The sequence below is a fragment of the Lampetra fluviatilis genome, chromosome 18 (assembly GCF_964198595.1).
Source record: "Lampetra fluviatilis chromosome 18, kcLamFluv1.1, whole genome shotgun sequence".
In the NCBI taxonomy this organism is placed as follows: Eukaryota; Metazoa; Chordata; class Hyperoartia; order Petromyzontiformes; family Petromyzontidae; genus Lampetra; species Lampetra fluviatilis.
In genome coordinates this window covers 2,400,810-2,422,266 of record NC_136292.1, presented here as the reverse complement: position 1 = coordinate 2,422,266, position 21,457 = coordinate 2,400,810, and the positions used below count along the sequence as shown (strand labels likewise).

Here is a 21,457-nt window from a genome sequence, read left to right as displayed (position 1 = left end):
AACAAAAAATAACGAGACAAAGGAGTTTGGCAATCGAGCAGCGAGGAATATTTTTTGAGTTGGGTTACGTCCCACAGCGAGTCAAACAGTAGAACAATAACGATAATAAAAGCCATAACCTTGATTTTATATTAAATAATTCATTCATATTGAGACGCTATTATTACAATGTAGCATTTAACCTGTATAGCCGTTTTGTTAATGTACTGCTGGTTGAGTGCCCCCCCCCCCCACACCTGCATGGATTGCGAAGGTTATTTGACCATACTTCACCACGCTGGTCAGTGCGGATTGAAAAATGTGGGGGAGCATATACAGTACCTGGATTTTTTTTATTGCACGGTGAAACAATGCATTGTGTTATTGCAGAGTTCAACAATTGCATTTGTTATTGCACAGTGCAACAATGGATTGTGTTATTGCACAGTGCAACAATGGATTGTGTTATTGCAAAGTTCAACAATTGTATTTGTTATTGCAGAGTGCAACAATGGATTTTGTTCTTGCAACAATGCATTGTGTTATTATATACATTGCAGCAATGGATTTTGTTATTGCACAGTGCAACAATGGATTGTGTTATTGCACAGTGCAACAATGGATTGTGTTATTGCAGAGTTCAACAATTGCATTTGTTATTGCACAGTGCAACAATGGATTTTGTTCTTGCAACAATGCATTGTGTTATTATATACATTGCAGCAATGGATTTTGTTATTGCACAGTTCAGCAATTGATTGTGTTATTGCACAGTGCAACAATGGATTTTGTTCTTGCAACAATGCATTGTGTTATTATATACATTGCAGCAATGGATTTTGTTATTGCACAGTTCAGCAATTGATTGTGTTATTGCACAGTGCAACAATGGAATTTGTTATTGCACAGTTCAACAACTGATTGTGTTATTGCACGGTGCAACAATGGAATTTGTTATTGCACAGTGTAACAATTGATTGTGTTATTGCACAGTTCAACAATGGATTTTGTTATTGCACGGTGCAACAATGGAATTTGTTATTGCACAGTTCAACAACTGATTGTGTTATTGCACGGTGCAACAATGGAATTTGTTATTGCACAGTGTAACAATTGATTGTGTTATTGCACAGTTCAACAATTGATTGTGTTATTGCACAGTTCAACAATGGATTTTGTTATTGCACGGTGCAACAATGGAATTTGTTATTGCACAGTTCAACAACTGATTGTGTTATTGCACGGTGCAACAATGGAATTTGTTATTGCACAGTGCAACAATTGATTGTGTTATTGCACAGTTCAACAATTGATTGTGTTATTGCACAGTTCAACAATTGATTGTGTTATTGCACGGTGTAACAATGGATTTTGTTATTGCACAGTGCAACAATGGGATTCATGTTTGCACAGTGGGCCTTACCTGGTAAACGTAAAAATAGTTTAGTTTAGTTTTACAATCGCAAGCTTGGTGACGTGTTTTATTTGGTGGATAAGCACTATCCAGGCTCAAGTCCTGCTTAGCTTCCAAGATCTGACGAAATCCGTTGAATTCTGGGTGATCTTGTCATTACACTATACATACATTAATATTTTACAGAGTATTTCATTTCCAGAATTTCAGAAATTTTGCAGGGACAGACGTAACTTAATTATTTTCTGCATGAAAGCTCAGCACAAATTCACTCGGCACAATGACGTTTTCCATTTAAAGGACATTGTATTACATCTAACATAAAAATACAAAGGCTCAAGGGTAAGTTTCAACAAATCACAGTCATTCTGAAGATGACATTCAGATTCTTAACATAAAAGCGAACACAAGAACAAATGTACACATCTGTTTTCAATTGAACTCAAGGGGAAAAAACATACACGTGCATGCACATATTACACATTTGACTTTGTACAATATTTGTATGTTTTTTTTACATTAGCATAGCACTAAAATAGGCCACCAAGAGTTTGTATCTATTGAAATCTGCTTACCGGTTCTCATTAAAGCTGAAACAATGCACGGAGTTTGTATTGGTGTAATGGCAGGAAAATAGGGTTAATCAACTAGCCCTCCCGTTAATGCTCCCTTATTAAAATCACACACGCGGTGGTGGAGTGTGTTAGTGTGCGCACTATTTACATTCTGCAACAGTAATACACTGGATACCACCACTCACCAATGTTAGAAAGTGTATATGATTACATGATTTATTTTCTTTCCCAAAATATAGTTTTGAATAATACCTTGTTTTTTACACGCAAATGTAACGATTAACTAAAAAGCAATTTGTTACATGACAACATTTCTATAATATATTTATAGAATGAAATTAGATCATTGGCTCATTTGCGCCTTTACTCTGAAACTAATGCCGTTTAGCAAATGACAAATTACTTAATAAACTCAGGAATGAAGGTTGTCCATTTAATATGTTGTATGCCCATAACTCAGTTGCCTGGTCAGGTCTTGGAATATCACGAAAGTAACCAAAGTTCAGACAGCAAGCCTAAATGTAAGGCACTTGAAAAATGGCAGGCATCCTAAGACAGCACAAATGGACGGCACCAAACAAAAGAAATAATTCTCCAAACATCACACGATTTTTTGCGAGTGTAATTTTTCATTGCTAGGGCAGTACTTGTTGACAGAGATTACATGCAACTTGAGGTTTGTATTTATTTATTCAGAGCATATTAGCTTTCCCAGCAACAATTAGCTTATAGTGATTTTATTTTTTATTTCAGAGCGACTCAAAGGCACGTTTCGCCCAAACGGGGCACCGACCCAAACACCATTGAGTCATGACCTCGAGTTCAGAGACTCACGCCGGGGTCACTAACCTTGAGGGGGGCCTGGGGGAATAGGGAGGCTGTGAGATTCCGCTGTTGTGAGCCAACAAAAAGACTACGTGGGCACCAGGTGTTGTGGTGGAGCGAGAGCAGATGCCTGCAGCAAAGTATGTGCAGTCACTCGAATCGGTGCGAACGATAAATAACGCGGACAGGGAAAATAGCAGCACAACAAAGTACACGTGCATGCATGAGTCGGCAGCCGTAACAACAAAACAACACCGATTTAGCAAAATACAAACCAAATGGTTAAATCGTTTTACCAAACCAAACAGAAAATGGAAAACTAATAAAGCAACGAATTCTAAACGCATTAATCGAGCTGAAATGTTAAAGAACTCAATAACCAAGAACGGCGTGCAGATGCGCGTTAAGAACACGCTCTCTTTACACGTGCAATTAGTCGCGCCTGAGATATTGACTTATTTCGCGCACAATGCACCAGCGCGGCTAATGTTACGGGAGGTATAATAGTGGCTTGTGGCACGAGCACCTCATCAGCGTCTCCCGGTGTCATGCGAGCAGCAGGAGATGAAAGTGGGTGGACACAATGGATTCACTTAGGCCAACTCAAAATGCTTTTGGAATGTACTATTATCGCAGGCTTGCACATCAAAGTGCATTTTTTTTGTTCCAAAAAAATTAATGGCATGAAGCTCTTTCATGCGCGTGCTCAGATTTCTGTTCAGTCATTAAAGCAATATGACTTGTTGCTCTTGCGTTTCAGATGAATCTCCCAACACTTTTATACAGATGAGACCCCCGCACCGAAGTGATTTACCAGCTCAGACCATCACAGGAACCGTACCAACAATATTGTGTTTTATTTACCACTTAATAAACTGACATTTAAGCCGGTAAAAAAACACAAGTGGTGTGTGTATTGTAACCAGACGTTTAAAGATGCATTGATTCGTAAAAAAAACAATCCGATTTGGAAGCTACGTGCATTCAATCGCGCCCATAGGAATGTCTATTTTTCAGTTTATATGTGTTGCATGTAATGGTTTCAAATGACCCCTGCAGCTACTAGTGGCGTTACCGTTCATTGCAAAACAATTATGGTTATTGAATAGAATTGCGAGCATGAATCGGGATAATTCAACAAATCACTGGGGGTAGAGGGTGAATCGTTACACCACTAATCGTTTACGACTGTGTGCAGATTTGTTGGAATAAACAAAAACTGTACACTGCAGTAGACAACACAAGGCAAAGCAATGCATAAAAACCAAAAATAGTATGCTAAAATATGTTTTTTTTCTATCCAATGGAAAACAGACGCTTTTATGAATTGGTAGCTTGATGTGTTGAAAAAACAATTATACAGCTATACATTCAATCTTAAGTAAAGAAAAGTTGTTTTATTTTTACAAAGCAGAAAAATTTAGCTATGACAGAGGGCGGCCGTGAAATGAAGCCAAACAGCTTATTGGGCCATTCCTGGTGAAATAAAAATAAAAAAGGAGCTTGTTACAGACACGTGCGGGGAAAAAAACACGAAAAACCATCATCTGGATCGTTTAACGGCTCCATTAAATACATTACGTTTGCTCAATTGCGAAAAAGAACGTGCCTTTTTTGTTTTTAATTAAACCCTAAACGCCCATGCGTTTAGGATTTAATTAAATATTAATATGACATTTGTAAAATCACATATCACAGATGTTGAATAAACTTTAGATGGAAGCATGGATACACACCATTTCATTTTGTACACCTTTATACTACATTAGAAGAAGAAAAAAAGTTTTGCTGGCTGGCGTGCTCACGGGCGGGCAAATTACGCGGTGGTGACCTCACCGTGCACATCGACGCGATGACGTCATCCGCATCCCACAGCGTTGGGCCAGGTTCGTGCGTCCCGACGTCACGCTTCCACCCCACCCACCCTCCACCCCGCTATCACACAAACTACGTTAGAATAACGTTGACTGGCGGGTGGGAGTTAGCGAGGGATGGGTGGACACGTCCGAAGGTCGTGCCGGCTGCTAGTTGTCTAAAAAAAAAACCCATAAATTGTGTTGAGTAGAGTTCTGCTGAGACCTAAGTAGAACTTAATGGAATGCAGGATTTCCCAGGGCACTTTCAACCCCCGGGTGGGTAGCTCCTGTAACAGTGGAAGTAAAGTGATTTGCAAACAGCAAGTGCAATACAAGTGTCCACACTTCAAAAGGGGACACATTGTTGCTTTGCATTTGCTCGCATGGCCCAATTCCACTGAAATGTAATTTACTGCTGACACACTGTGACACGTTGCAGTGGTAAACATGGGCATTGGGTGTCTGCTACGAGAGGCTGAGCGAAGTCGTCCATGCCCGAAACATTTCTTGGCGAAACACTTACGTTTGTCACCTGTCCAAATCATAGAAAATAATTGACATTCACAATTATGTAAGCTCGTCGATACACTCAATAGACATACAATGAGCTGGTTCATCATCCAGTAGACGGGTCTCTCACTTTATATTATATGTTAAAATAAGATGTTAACGAATGCCATTTCCCTACTATTGACCTCAATTGAACCTTCGCACAAGTGTATTAACGGTTTTCTGAAGGAAATCAATCGGCTACAATCCTGAAGAATTAATTTCGCCGCAAATAGGCACGAAAACAAGAAATCATTTGATAAACAACCACAGCATTCTCCAGAGGAGATCACTTTCAGGCCAATTTTCTCTTCTACATCAATCGCGTGAGAACGCTAATTATGTCTGTACAGCACACGTGAGTGGTATCGTAATCAGTCATGGGCCCTCCACCTTCACCAACCAGCACAGACCACGATGGTCAAATTTGCTGAAACAACCTCCACATGACGAGCACGGCACGTGGGTGGGTTTCATCGGGTGGTGCATCGACAAAGGGCCGACGTCACTATTATTCTTGGTTAACGTAAGCATCATTGTGCAGTTGACAAGAAAAAACAAAGGGTGGATATGCTTCGTTTCCATTCCATCCACTCGTGGACTGCACCCCTTTGCAAATTGCAAAGCTAATTAATTGTTAGATATGATCGAGTGCCGCTGGAGGTTGTCAACACCGGTTGTGATTAGCAAGAGGTGCGTGTTGCCAAACACACCTGAAGACTCGTGTTTAGCGCTGTGGATGGATTACATTTGTAGTGACATCAAGAAAGTCACTCTATGGTGCCAGCCCTAGAGGTGCATGGCGTGCGATGTACATCACGGATGCGGCAGCATCGTGCATGTCACCGAGTATTGCCGGCTCCAGCAAGGCACGGAGTGCGATGCACCGTCATCGCGGACACCCCGTGGGTGGGTGTCGTACCAGCCCTGGCGAGGGCTTGGTGAGCGCTGGGATACAGCAGTGGCACCACGCGTGACACGCAGTGCGGGCTCCCACCGGAGGGAGCGGGAGAGTGTCAGCCCAGGGACAGGGTTGTTACCCTGGGCCATGGCACTCTGGTTGACCCCGAAGGCACGTGACCGGTAAAGTCTACAGGGGGGCCCCCAGGTGGGGGCGAAGGGGTGGTCACGTGTCCGGGAAAGTTGTCTCAAGAAGAGTCGAGAGAGAGCGCCAGAGCTCTCTCTCGAAGGTGGGCGGGGCCAAGGGCGGGGCCAAGGGCGGGGCCAAGGGCGGGGCCAAGGGCGGGGCCGGCCCAGGAGCATATAAGCGGGGTCCCCAGCAGGGACTGGGGTTCTGCGTTGCTACCATCATCTGAAGATCTACGTTCTACGTAGAGAAGAGTCTCCAACACGTGGTCCCGGACCCGAGCCAGGGTCTGGTCCCAGTGTGTTGGTGTAGTGAGCCGGGTGGCCCACCACCCTAGGCTGTGATCTGGTAAAGGGGCAGCTACCCCTTTGTGTATTCGTGTTGGTGTAATAAATGTGTTGCCTCGAAGAAGTACGTCTGCGACTCGTCGGGCCCACTAAACATTGTTAGATGCATTTAGTACTCGTATACATAATCTCGCGATGCGCAATGATACACAACCGTGAGTGGGGATTCAGGACTAATATTTACAGCTTTGCTGCTGATAATAATAAAGTACATGTATAAAGCACCTTCCTACAAGATACACAAGGCGCTGTACATGACACATAAATAAATAACGTGTTGGCAAAGGGGGGAGAGCAAACTTAAGAAGTAGAGGAGCTAATTGTGAGAGCCGAAAGCAAAGAGAGAATAGAATTGCGTCTCGAGGTGGGCTTCCAAACACCGCGATTGACCACCCTGGGGCAATGTGCTCGTTCCACAGCCGGGGAGCATCGCAAGGGACAAGGCTCATGAAGCACCCGGTGTGCGGAGGAGCCGCGTCCGGGCAATGCTCCACTGGCACCGCTGGCCACCGAAGAGACGAACGAAGCCTTCGGGATGGCCACAGACACTGGGGTCAGCCAATCTGATGAGACTCAGAAAGTCAACGCTGGTAACACGTTTGTTGCTGTAACAACATTGCTGTTGGAAAACATTGGCGTGGAAAACCTATAGGCCACTGGAAGTGAGAAAAAAAATGTGTTTATTTGTACATGTAAATATTGGGGTGTTTTCTCCTTCTACTTAATGTTCTAGTACTTGTTTACATTAGACACACACCACATATATAGATACTGCAGCAGGTAGGACTCACCCAGTGTGGTAATTGAAAGCTCCAATACACATTCTGTGATCATTTATATTATCAGGACTGAAGATCATTATGCACTTTTAATCAGCGCCCTTTGTTCATGAGCCAATAACGATTGCAACCGTTTTGCCAGCTGAGCGGAGCAGCGTGGGGCTAGCACGTGGTAAAGGTCAATTATTGTTGTCGTCAGCGGCTGTGAGCACTTTTTAACTACGAGGGCTGCACTGGATGAAAATCCTTCACTGGAATGGTCGTTGTTCATGATGTTATAACTCACTAGAGCAGTGTTCTTCAATGCAAGGGCCGCAGGCCACCAATGGTTTCAAATGCGTGGCGGCCCTCACATGTCTTATCGGTGAAAGTGGCCTCCCCTCTGAAAATTAGTGATGAACTCCTGCGGTAGTTTCCTATACACGCGCGTGCACGATGTGGTATTGTACAAAATGCGCATTGAGCACACAAGATAATTTGTGGGCAAAGCTGTAATGAATGTGCTCGGGTGTATTCACACTTACAGTGAATGCTATCGGTTTCTTCTCATCCAAGTCTCACCAAACAAATGGAGTTATCTCAGCCTGGAAGCCAACTGAACTTAAACTTTGGTTGGAGTGTTTTTTGTTCTTCACATTCAGATATATGGCTAATTGATTTTTGGGTAGAGCAGTGGTACAGTGGTGAGCACACTGCTTTATAAACCCAGTAGACCTGGGTTGAATTCCTGACCACGGAGAGCATCAGTGGTGGGCGAGATCAGAACTGTTCTAGGCCTCTGCTCACCAAGACTTGACCTACATGCACTTACCAGCATGCTTCAGTCGAGTCGTACAATCCCCACGACCCACGTGGTATTGGAAAGCCTTCGTCCAGCAGTGGATTGACAAAAAACGATGTATTATTTTATTCGTAGGATTGAAATGATTCGTTTAGAGTTTATGCTGTATATACATAAGTGTACGTTTGATGCCCAACAAAACTAACTTTCACACAAGAGTACACTTGGCAGATCCCGTCGACGTATCGCGACGTTTAAATATGCAGGAAGGGCACAGTTGTAAGCGACGTTTTAAATGTCGCACAGCAGCAGTTCCTTCCTGCTGATCTCCACAACATCCGCCGGCATTGCAGAACGAGAGTCACACCGTGATTATTGTTAATTGATAAATGCAGAAACACAAGCCAGACCACCCACCCTGGGTTACATTTCATGACCAATAATGGAGGTGGTCAGGTAGCTTGGAGGTCAGAGCAACGAGACAGCATCACTAAGATCCTGGGTTGGAAATCAGGTTTCAGTCGCCCATGGTTGATTCAGGGTTTTTCTTTTTTGGGTTAGAGCACGTAAATATGAATGTGTCGTTCAACCCGCAATCACCCAGACACAGCCAATGAGTAAGATTTGTCACGTAAACAACACATTTACGTAAACAAAACTGCCTATGTGACAAAACCTTACAAATTGGCTGTGTCGGGTGGTGGCGGGTGTAACGAAACATTTATATTTAGGTGATATAACCCAAAATAATTATTTTAGATAATATTGATCGTGAAAGCCGATGTGTTAAACTGATCAAATCAGGTTCTCCAGTGTAATAAGGTTTGTAGGCTTACCCTGGTCACCAATCACTGCACAAGATGGAATCAAATTAAATCAGGTTCAAATATAATGTATCAAAATTTCAGCTGTGAAATAAAAACAATATATAGATTTGACTTCCACGTGACAAACAGGCCATGTGGGAAAGAGCAGCACCAACTCGCGTGTGGCGAAAACTAAACTATTTTATTTAGCAGGTACAACTCACCGAGATATTGTCAAAGGTGACCTGGCCTTACATGACAGTTCAGCTAAGTGGCTTATATCATCATCATAATCAAATGTGGAAATTTATAGAAACAGCCAAACAATCTAAGTACCTGTTTCTAAATGTGGAGTGAAAAACCGGAGAAAAATCCACGCAACTTCATGGAGAACATGAAAACTCCAAATATATTGTACAGGCATTGTCAGGGTCGGGGTCGAACCCACGGCCTCCTGCATAGCAGGCGATGGAGGTAATCATTTACATTTATAAGGCGCAATTCATCCAGGGATCTCAGTGTGCCAGTTAACATATCGCGTCTCGCCACCGCTTGATGGGATCTCATTTGCGAATCTCCTCCTGCATGCCGTTCTCTCGCACGCGGTGCCCTGCTCTGCGAGAATTCCAGAAGCAGGGGACATGACACCGATAACGCAATTGGGGGGGGGGGAGGGGGTGTAAAAACAAAACAACTTGGGAGAAAACGATCAAAATTTTTTAAATCTGAAACTCCACTCAATTGTTGATAGGAGGACGAATTGGAGTCTCATCACAGCGGCATCTTCAGCCGTCAAGAAGAAGAAGAAGCAGCAGCAGCTCACGAGTCACATTGCGGTGGCCCCATGGTTTCCCTGGCCACGGTCGTAGTTGGCGGTGTTCACTCCATTGCTGGCCGCCTCTTCCTCCAGGTAGCCTCGTTTCATTACGGCCGCAATGTAGCGGAAGAGACACTGACAAGGACCACATGGAGGCACACGCACACAAACACATAACTCATACCGTCCTCAAAGACGATAACTGCAACACCCGACTGTAAATCGGACAACATCTCGTTCGAAACCAATCCCCCTGTTTAATAAGTGGCCACAAAATAGGATTTCTCATAGCCTGTGGATTTTGACAATGTAAAAAAAACAGATTCACTTGTATGGATCCCTTTCCACGGAAATCCAATTGGAAACACTCTCCACTGTGGGAGGCTGTCAGGAGCCATGTGAAACACTCTCAACCCCAAGCTTTCGGGGGGAATCCCCTGCTAGGATTGGAAAACTGGATCATAAAACGAATCTCACGTCACTTTATATATAAATCCTTATTCTCTGGGGTGCCTATACAAATTAAAGGCCAAATACGCTTGTTGTTTTGTTGGTCTGGGATTTGCGGGTTCAAATCAGGCCTCAGCCCTCTTAGTTCCTGCTCCCACGGCGTGGCGTAAAGGGAACAACGACATTACGAGAGAACAGGACGGTGCTATCCACTGTTAAAGCTTAATGCTGCCTATATAATCAGAATTTGTATTTAAACTGAAGAAATCCGATGAGCTATGAAGCTCTTTTTCACAAATGTCCAGTCAGGACAACATCGACGGAAATTAATTAACTGGCTTTTTCATGGACGTTCACAACATCGTAGCACGATGGCAATTTCAGCCAAGGAATTCCAATGGTGAAACCAGGCATCTAACATGCGAAATATCAGGATAACCAAAATATAATCAAGAGATTTATTTTGGTTCATGAGAGAAATGTTTTAGGTTTTGTTCACTTGCACGAAAAAGACAAAGATCCTACGTTTAGCATGAATGACCACAGGGGAAGGTGATGTACATGAGTGCCTATTAAGGCCCTTTTAGAACAGTTGTACGTGGCTAGCACAACTGTTCCTAGCATTGTCTCCACAATGTTGATGTTTGCACATCACACCAGGCACACATTCTATGTTTGGTTGACATAGGGAAGGTCAAAGGCAGGTTCAGCTATTGATTGTTACTGATATGAGCCATGGTTAGTAATTGAACCCAGGTCACCAATTCTCCCCACTTTCTTACCCACACACTTATTTTCCCAACTTTATTCCAATTGCTCTCTCGGTATCATCTCATGAGACCAAGTATCCATTTGGAACTTTCACAGAGCAGTTGCAGCCTCATTAATTACATAATGGCCCACAGAATGACATTTCATAGAACTACTTCTGAAATCCTTTCAAGTGACCTTTTCTGCACACACACCCAGAGGTGCCACTTTCCCACATTCCCTGCTCCGGAGAAAAGCTCATCACAGCATGTAAATTAAAACATTTAAATCTCTGAGCTGGAACAAAAACATAATTTATTGCAAAAAAACTATTTCATGGGATATTTTGTTTTCCTATATTCTTTAGTGACCAAGCGGAGACAATTTTTTGTTTGATTATCACAATAGGCTGCCCAGACTCGAGCCGAGAATCTCAGCAGTGTTTGACCCAGTGGTCTGACCCCTTCACAGCCACACTTCTCTTGATCAGCAGGTGGGCAAAAAACAGCCTTACCTGCCAGGCATCTTCTACCTCATTAGTCCACTTCTCCTGCAGGAAAGGTTGAACCGTAGCGATGAACTCGATGCCCACAAACTGCAAGCGACATCACAATGAGTCATAGGCACGGCAGACACAAACGTCACACGCATAGCCGGCTGCCCAAGCGCACGCAACTGTGGATGTTGCAGTCCTTGGAAAATGCACAACTTCAATTCACCCATCAGAAATACTTGAGTAATTATTTTATAGCAGGAATCAACAAAAGGTAACACTGGCCACCTTTTACATTCTGTCCCTGCAGTCCAATTTGGGCAGTTATTGTGTGCTGTGAAGTGCACTTCGGAAAAAAATAATTGGGGAAAACAGCTCTAGTTGTTTGACATCATCATTGACATCCCGCAGTCTGGCATGGATGTTTGATTTTGACGCATTGTGGAGAATGCCCAATAGACAGCACGGCTGCACAATCATCGACTCCTTCAAGGCATTCAACATTTGAATTGCATGCGACATATATTATGTTGGCAGCAACATTTTTTATGTTCCTGCTTCAACAAATCTTCGACAGACTGCACCACAAAACGCCGCTGCGAGTGAGTTTTCTCCAAACCTTGTGCTTCAGTCAAATCAGACGTGACGTGCAAATTGCGTCGCGGAAGGTGACACTGCTGTAAAACGAACAAACACCAGTCGTCAATAATGGTGTCCTTTTACGTGCTGCTTGAAACGTTGCGTGTTACATATATTTATCTTTTTAAGGCCACAGTGTTATTGACAAACGAGTTGAGGTTTTTGCTATATTTCACCTGTGCACAACGGCCAATGCAGTTCTAGAAAATAGTTGGTTTAAACTTTGCTATGAAACGGCGCTGTGAGCCTGGATGTATGTGAACGATACACCACGAAAAATTATTGTCCCACTTTAGGCAATCTGCATTGGTGCATATGAACATTTTAACAAAATGTAACGACATTTTGTACTGTTTTTGGTTTCTATATTTCATCTTAATACGTTGCCTTCATAACTAATATTTGCAATGCCTAAATATAATAAATGTATTTGTTTGTGTGCAAAATTAATGTTGTTAAATTGTATTAATGTTTACGTGTAAGTGACGTATTGCTGCTATTTTCAGGACCCTCTTGCAAATTAGATGCAAATCTCAAGGTTTTTTTTCTGGTTGAATATAATACATCACTGTTTTTGAATATTTATCGCACGTGTATGTGCCTTTTTGTAATCTTACTGCTGAATGTGAGCCTCCCCATGCTGTGAGTGGTTGTCATTTGACCATACTTCACCACGCTGGTCAGTGCGGGTTGGTGAATGCGAAGAGCATAGACGTTCAAGCATAGTACAGTACAACAATGGATTTTTCTGGACTGCCCTCTGCTGACAACATAGCCTAACAGCGGCTTATAACTCCATGTTTTGCATATGATAATTGCCCATATGAGCACTATCCAGGCTAAATTCTGCTTAGCTTCTGAGATCCAATTAGGTCGAGTGCTCTCTGGGTAATTTGGTCATCGAGGTAAATATAGTGTGCCAGCGATACATTTACACAGGACGCCGACGAATGCGGTTGCTTTTGTAAAATTGCCAAGAAAAGCAAAGGGCGTCAGGTTTTTGAATACGCGTCAGGATTCACCGACAACGCACAGCGACTTGCTGCTGCGGGATGAGTGAGTTCCGTACCGAGTAGTATTTTGGGGACGCGTTGTACTTGTAGTGTTTCCTGCCCATCTCCACGATCAGCTGTTCCAACACGCACTCCTGCTCCAGCCGAGCCACGCTTTTCTCGATGAACGACATCACCCTGGAGATACAACGTTCAAAAGCATCAATGATGTTTGCCGTTGAAAATGTAACTGTTACTTTGTACACACACCCATTTGTGTTTCCCAGTGCATGTATAGATGTGTAGAATAACCCTTTGTCAATGCACTTCTAGATGAAGGTCTCACGTTATATCACCACCACACAGGTCAATGCTTATTGGTAAAGGAGGGCCGATAACTTGTTTAGATACCACTCACCATTTAACTTACCTATTGCCAGGAATCAAACTCATATAACAGGCTTCATGTATGTGTGTAATTCTAATGCGCATGTGGTTGCACATAAATTAGACATGCGACAATTTACATGCCCAACTAGTCGATGATTATCTTGATTGCAGGGTCATGATTTGATTCGAGACTATATTTGTTTTTGTGTTATTTTTGCCAACTCATTTCCACCATTTCTTGTTCGTCTTATTCCATTTGTGTAATCATATTCACTGTATCCTGAATGCAACTTTGGGATATCATACGGATATTGTCACCATAATCAATCGTGGTATATTCACTGCTTGATAAAGGCAAATCCAAAAATATCTCAATTGATCTTGCGAGGCAACAATCGATCCCAACTCTCCTCCTTTGGCTGCCACCCCATTATTAGTCTCGACTACCTGCCACCATCCTTTGAGCGACGCATCCTGCCCAAAGTCCACGCACATTTCACAACAGTCCATGCGATACCTCTAATTTGCACTACGTTCTCTAATCCACGCCATTCTCCCTTCGTGTCTCTCATTGCAATTCAAGGCATCTGCCCTTTCCATGCTGCTTTGTGCACCTTTTTCAGATTTTTGTTCCCCCTTTTTGTCAACGTCCACGCTTCTGCATGTCATTTCCTAAGTAATACGTAATACTTTTGATTTAAAGCTTTCGTGACTGCAGGGATTCATATTCTTGGTTCTTTCGGTAAAGTCACGTAGAAGGGAAATAATAAAATAATAAAAATATGAAACAATAAAATTCTCACGACGTTTCGACTGCAACACACGCAATCATCATAAGGTGTGAAATGCACAGCAAGAAAATTTAAATTTTTTAAAAAAAAATTCCAAAGCAAGAACATTTCAAATTTTCTTGCTGTGGAATTTTATTGTTTTATATTTGTATTATTTTATTATTTCGCTTCTACGTGACTTTACCGAAAGAACCAAGAATATGAATACGCAATACGTTTTCACGCACAATTCAACGCGTGTGTCGTGAGTGTAAGGATTCAAATGAATCGATTAATCAATGGCTTAATTACACAGCTAATAAATTGGCCGTTAAAAGCGCTCATCTGGCAACAGTATTATTATGGATCTTAAATCGACAAAAGTAGCCAACGAGATGCTTTAAAAAAGGTTCTCGTGTGCACATTTACATGAGTTAGCGTGTGTTAAAGTCCGTGGTGATTAGAGCTGCCACTTCCATTGAACGCATTTATTGATTGCGCATTTATTTCCCACCACAGCTTCCCCAGCAGTAATTTGTAACAGCGCAAACGAGAAATGTGCTTTCCCTGAAGTGAAAATGCTGAGAAGCACCAATCAGGTTGTTCTTTGGTAAGCGGAAGGTGACAATGGCGACCAACAGAATGTTAGGAGATGTTTCACTTTATCAGGATTTTTGCAATGGGCAAGTTAATTTTCAACCGGCCCAATAGAGAGCACAGCCTGGAATCTGGCTGCACAAGATGCTTGAGGGAAATGCTACACGGTGTTCTCGTTGATCCTCTGCAAGATAGGAAGTCTCAAGATAGCTCCTCTATCTGACCATGAACTTTCCTTGTTAATTTTGCTGTACGGGCAATCGGCATATTTAACCCGTCACTCGTTACACTAAATATGGTGATTCCACAAATGTTTATCTTACGTTGGGAACATTCATCACGTGGCAAGTGCTTCCTTGGCTAGACCAATAAGTATCTAATTGACTTTCCCCAAAGTTAATAACAATGGCAATTGTCCATTATGAATAATTTTGTTCATGTATGTTCATAAGATGCTACATCGGTGTAATGGTTGGCACACTAATCCAAAGGTCGCTGATTCAAGTATTTTTAAAAACTTTATTTATTCTAAACAAATTTTACCAGCGTAGGTCCACTGAGCTACATAACTGTTTTTCATAAGCGACCTGCCCACAAATGATAGCTAGTCGAAGCGGCTTTATCACGTGGAAATGTATAGCAGCCAAATAATCTGAACGCGTGTTTTTTTTTAATGTGGAAGGAAAAACCTGAGGACCCAGAGAAAAATCCACACGGCCACGGAGAAAGCATGCAAACTTCAAATATACAGGCATCAGGTTCGGGATCGAACCCACGACCTCCTTCATACCAGGCGAGATAGTTAACATCTCACCACGGCGGCACCCCACGTCTCCTGGTGCGGCAGTTGAAGCAATGGGCAAGTTTCTCAAATCTTCCCTGCCTCTGTCCACCCAGCAGTTATGAATGGGCGTGCCATTGTTAGTCAATCTGCAGATTGTGTGTGGTGGGGTAAAGTGTGGGTGCTTCCAATACGTTATCATGTGCACCAACAGGGGCTTGCGTACAAACACGTCCACGTCTACGCACACCTCTTTTAGCCCCGCCCCCCTCCCAGTACGTTCCATTCATTGGCTACCACATTCTGATAAGCTCCCCCCCCCTCCCCCTTAACTTGTATTTAAGAACTTGCATCTTGGAATCTCTGCCTCACTTGATACAGCAAATCTGGCTGTGACGGTCCCACCTGATGACGGAGACTTGTGTTGCCTCCGAAACGTCATGATTTTTATTATTTTATTTTTATCAATTTTAATTAAATTTTTTACCTACGTGACTTTACCGAAAAAACTAAGAGTATAGTGTGGGTGCTCCCACCTAGTCTGAGATGTCTGGCCAGCAGAGAAAACTTGGCCAAAATAGCCTCAACAGAAGGCCCTGCCGCCAGACGTATCATGAGAACGACATTGCTGGGTAGCTACCTTTACACAGGCATATGCAGAACGACATCAGTCCTTCGTGGCTACCGACATTTGTTCATGTTCTGGCAGAAGCAGTAGGTTCGCATGACTTCGAATACATTTTTTTGCAAACATTGCGGAACATCTGAGGATACCTTTACTATTTAATATTGGTGACCCTGGAATAGAGCGTAAGGTCGTGTGCACAGACACGAGGCGATAATGCATTCCGTTTGGACACCAAGGAAGATGGTGTTTGCCTTCATCAGAATAAACATCAAGGTGAGCAAAGGGTTGAATGCAAATTTCACGACCGAGCCGTACTCAAATTTCATTTAAATTCAATTATAAGGAGGATTTCCAATTTTCCACTGACGGGAATTAGCAAGGAAACCCGTGTGAAATCATAATTGCTACTTTTGTGTGTGTAACTAAGACAATCAATGGAGTTATCTATGCCATCAGATTTATTGTAGCCGTCATTGGGATAAATGTTTATAACAAATGTAAAATAAACTCCCCACACAATCTCAATCAACACCCAACAGAGAAATGGGCCATTACATTGACAAATGACACGTGACAATCACGGATAGGGTGCACACTTTACTGCCTCCTGACAGAGGTCGTTTGTCAATGTGATATAAACAGCATTCACGCTGCACCAAGCTTCATCGGCTTACACTTCAGACGGTGATTCGTACATAAATAAATAAAGAGAAATTACTTGGCTCACGAAACTAGGCAATTTAATATATGGCCTTTAATAAGCATTAAATATGAATGAATTATTCAAAGGCGAAAACAAAAGTGCAATTAATGTGGTGTAGAAATAAAGCGTGTTGAACATGAAAAAAACGGGTGAAAACAAATAGTCCAGGACGTTCTTTAGAAAATACTGAACGTACGCAAATGCAATTAATCTGTGCGTTTTACCAAAGTCTTTCCTAATTTCTGATCAAATGTTTTGCAAAAAAGCGTTGCCGCAAGCACTTTACCTCAGCCCATGTGCCTGCAGTTGCTTGTTCATCTTCAGTTTCTGGAGGTCCTCGCAATCTCGGAACTGATAAAACACATCCTTGCATTCTGGATGGGTTTCGAACAGCCTGCGTGGGGTGAAACGCCAGCGTCGAAACATCGCCAACATCGAAGACAGTAAATTAACAAAGCATCAACAACGTGCAAGACATTTTGGGTTAACGCTGTGTCAATGGAACGGGCAACACTTTCAATTTCCTCTTTTGAGTCGGGTGGTCCAAACAATAATATGCTATGAAAATGGACCACTGCCCAAAACGTCCTTTGAAGTCAAATGTTTTTTGATGAATGTGTTCAGGGGTGTTTTTGTTAATTATTATTTGTGCCTGTGCACTACTGCCGACGCAGGATCAGCAAACAATTTGTGTCAAATAATAATCCATAATACAGATTTTAATGCGTCGTTAAACCCGCCAACACCCGACACAGCCAACGCGATCTAACCCAAAAAACCTGCATTATGGATGATATTGGCCGCGAAAGCCCTACGTGCTAAACTGAAATAAAAATACGGACAAACTTTCAGTTCTCTTTAGAGGCGAGGCCGATAGCATTGTACTGTACCTGCAAAGCGGTCAACGAATGACATGCATGTCATGCTTGCAAGGCATGTTGAGATTCGTGCATTGCTGCATTCTGTGAGCACACTGTGACATGTCGTTGTTTCTGTTTGTGTCCCGCCTGCAAGCATTTCCCCCTCTTTATGGATTTTTTTAAGCGATGGATTTAAGAAAATGTAAACGACAAATTTTAAATGTCAAGAAGTGTCACGATTGCAATACAGCAGTACGTGGATCTATAGCGCATTAACACGTGATAACATTTCAAGACGCTTGTACGGGAACAGTGTGGATATGTATTTTGTAGAGGCAGTCAGTCATAGGCGGAGGCAGTGGAGCCTGGACTTGACCATTTAGGGAGTCGACAGCACACGTGACAAGAGGAAGCGAGTTCCAGACTGTGGGGGCATCAGAGGTGATGGAGGGAGAGAGAGAGAACGAATCTTGTTGTGGATTTTCTTGGTATTTCTATGGTATCTACGATTTGTGGTTGCCTATGTTATACAAACAGAACTGACCTTCTGTGAAGATGCATGCTACCTATGTGCGCAGGAGCGGCAACGCAGTGGTTGATGGACAGCATTCTGAAGATGGCTACTGATTTTAAATAGCGTCCATGGCTCACATCAGCCCAGAGTGATAACTGAACCAGAGCCCTTAGCGCCCTTTGCCAACCTGCACTGGCCAAATCCACCCCATGATTAACTCAGCATTGGGAGGTCTTTATCCAGCAGTGGATTGACATAGTGCCGCAAAATATAATTTCAATTTTATTTGTACCGATATGGAGCGATGAAACAGCTAGGGCGGAGGAACTCGATGAAGGGTCGGCAACCAAAATAACAAGAAGAGACATTTTTTGTTCGATTTTGGTAACAAAAAAACCCGTCAATATTTCAATAGCCACAATGCGCTGTGGTGAATACGAGATGATGGGGACCTTAATAATAATGAAAAAGTCACTAAGCGGTCCTTAAAGAGCCGCACGCCGCTGCGAAGCTACAGGTTGCAGATCCCTGAACTAGACAGCAGACCGCTCGCTCCATCACAAGACAGTGACTTGGGGAGGCCTTCATCCGGCAGTCGATAGATCATGCTCGATGATGACGATGATATGGGGAAGACAGATTATGCCTATAATAATACGTATGGAATATACTCTGGAAATGCCATTTATAAGGGAATTGCAGTCAGCTCTGTGAGAAGATATTGAGGCAATCTTGAGACATCGAATCAACATTCAACAGCAATGCAGTCGTCCGCAGGAATATACACACACATATATATATAACATTTACACCTGCAGCACTGTACAATTGACACATTAAAACAAACGGCAGGTGGTCACGCCAATTACAGCCATTTGGTTATTTTATAAAAAATAAGTTCGTGCAGTGTTTTGCGATTTAAAAAAAAATGAATTTTATTGCAAGATAGTAACGAATATGCTTAATTAAATGGTGTGTTCAGTGTTCTGTGTGGAACAAAGCCATCCTGCAACTCGACAGTACATTTTTCCAAGTACATTTATCACCCACACTGTCAATAACATAATCAGCATGGCCAGTCTGTTAATTTAGGTGACGTTAGTGTATTAAGTATAGTAAGCGAGTGCGCGTACGAGTGCACATGTTTGTACGGGTGTATATGTATGCATGCTGAACGTCTTTTGCACCGTACGTAGCCAACCGTGCTCATCGGAGGTGGGGCAGTGGTGGCCCCCACGGCACAATACACTCGGTAACCCCAGTTCGATTGCTGGCCACAGCTGACATCAATGGTAAGCGATATCAAAACCTGTCCCTGAGTTTGCCAAAGGCACTCTGGCATGCTCTTCACACAGCCCCACTCATGCACCATGCTCGCAAAATGGAACGCGCTCCAAAAGCCCATAAGGCTGTGTATGGGATACGTGGGATCTATGTCTGTGAGTGAATTTTCATGACCAACATATCTCACAAGGGAATGGGTTTTTTCTTTTAGGGAAAGGTCAGATCAGGACTAAAATCCTTTAGCGAACACGGAGATTGCCGGTGACAGCAGAGTCATATCCATTCTTGAGCATACGGTTAGGCCACGCGTGGTGTTTGTCTAACAAATATCACGATACTTTCAGAATTATGTTTACCAATTGCACCGTGCTGCTCACAGTGAAGCCCAAATCATATGCCATACAAATTCGATGCTTTCTCGAGCCCTTCAATTGTGTATTTGTGTCCTCACAATAGAATGCATCTTTGTCACTCAGCCAATTATTCACTTTCTTAACAAATAAGCAATTGTATATATATACACACACGAAATGTTTGACCAAAAATCCAATTATGGGCTTCCACAGGTTATTATGTGCAACAACAAAGACCAAACGATCTGATACAACAACCCATTCCTTCAATACAAAGACCTCCCGGGATATTGGGTGCCCTTGTAAACATAACAATAGTAAGCGAATGTTCAAACACAAAAAATTGCAATGCTGGATGAAGGCTTCCCCACTCCATATTTGGCCATGGGGTTGTTTTGCCATACATCACCAAGCTGGTACATCATGCGAGTTGGTCAAGTAGGGGAGTGGCGGAGGGAGTGGGGCATGCAACCTTCATCACTGACGTCAGCTCTGGCTGCAAATTGAACACAGGAAGCTGGGTCCATAGCACATTGCGTTAACCTGGTTTCCATCGCTACATCCCATTTTATTGTTAATTCATTTTTTTCTGCGTTTTTACGTGTTCCGCTAAGATCATTATACAAGATAATTCTAAACTTTATTCAGGACACATGAACCTGTTGGTGTGGAATCTTACAATACCCAAACATGTATTTGTGAGTCACCATGATCCACACGCGCACACACAACATAGACAGAAATAGCCGCGGTGTGAAAATGTTATTGTTTATGTCATAGCATGTGAATGTTGTTAATTGGAGGTTGTGTTGAGAATCACCCATTTGGAGATGACCGGGTGGCTCAGATAGCAAATGTGTGAGAGCTATGATATTTGATAATGCTGGATTTCCAAAATTGGTTTGGGATCAAACACACTTCTCGAGTGTGGTGAGTTTTATGGTCTCATTCCAGTCTCAACTGGTAGCACACGATAAAACATTATCATTGATTAGTTCTTCACTCGGATGGGCATATTCCAGCTTTGAGAATACACATTATTGGTGTGATTATTACATGAAGAACACTGTTTGTATGACATGTTAAATGTTTTACTGAATTAAAGTAGGGTGGCATCCACTTAATCAATTCGAGCCTCTAGATATTTGAACCCGTCACTCAGAGTCAGCCTACGATCAGGCACCTGCGAGCATCGTCTTTTGATGTTAACCATTTTGTTTTTTTCCGGCAATTAGTTTTGAAAATGTATTTAGCCGGCAATGTGTTTTTTTCTCTCATATCTTTGCCCGTGCTTAAGTACAGCATCGTTACAGTCTGCTGTCGCTTCCCGTGTTAAAGTTGTTCAAGACAAAGTGACGATATGGGGTTTGTCCATTAGAATCGAATCAATCTCATTCCCAAGTTCACCATGTGAAGCTTGTTGTGGACAAAGAGACCC

General features: G+C 42.6%; 1 protein-coding gene across 1 annotated transcript in view; it reads right to left on the bottom strand.

Moving 5' to 3' along the window:
- Positions 1-1,670: 1,670 nt before the first annotated feature.
- The window catches only part of LOC144937083 (neuroglobin-like), a 31,123-nt gene continuing 11,336 nt past the window's right edge, over positions 1,671-21,457 (bottom strand). Inside the window, exons 2-5 of the mRNA XM_078864333.1 lie at positions 17,295-17,402; positions 13,217-13,337; positions 11,530-11,610; positions 1,671-9,950 (exon numbers count right to left, since the gene is read on the bottom strand). Coding sequence (XP_078720459.1) covers positions 9,825-9,950; positions 11,530-11,610; positions 13,217-13,337; positions 17,295-17,402 — 436 coding nt within the window. The 3' untranslated portion in view covers positions 1,671-9,824. The remainder of the gene's footprint in view (positions 9,951-11,529; positions 11,611-13,216; positions 13,338-17,294; positions 17,403-21,457) is intronic.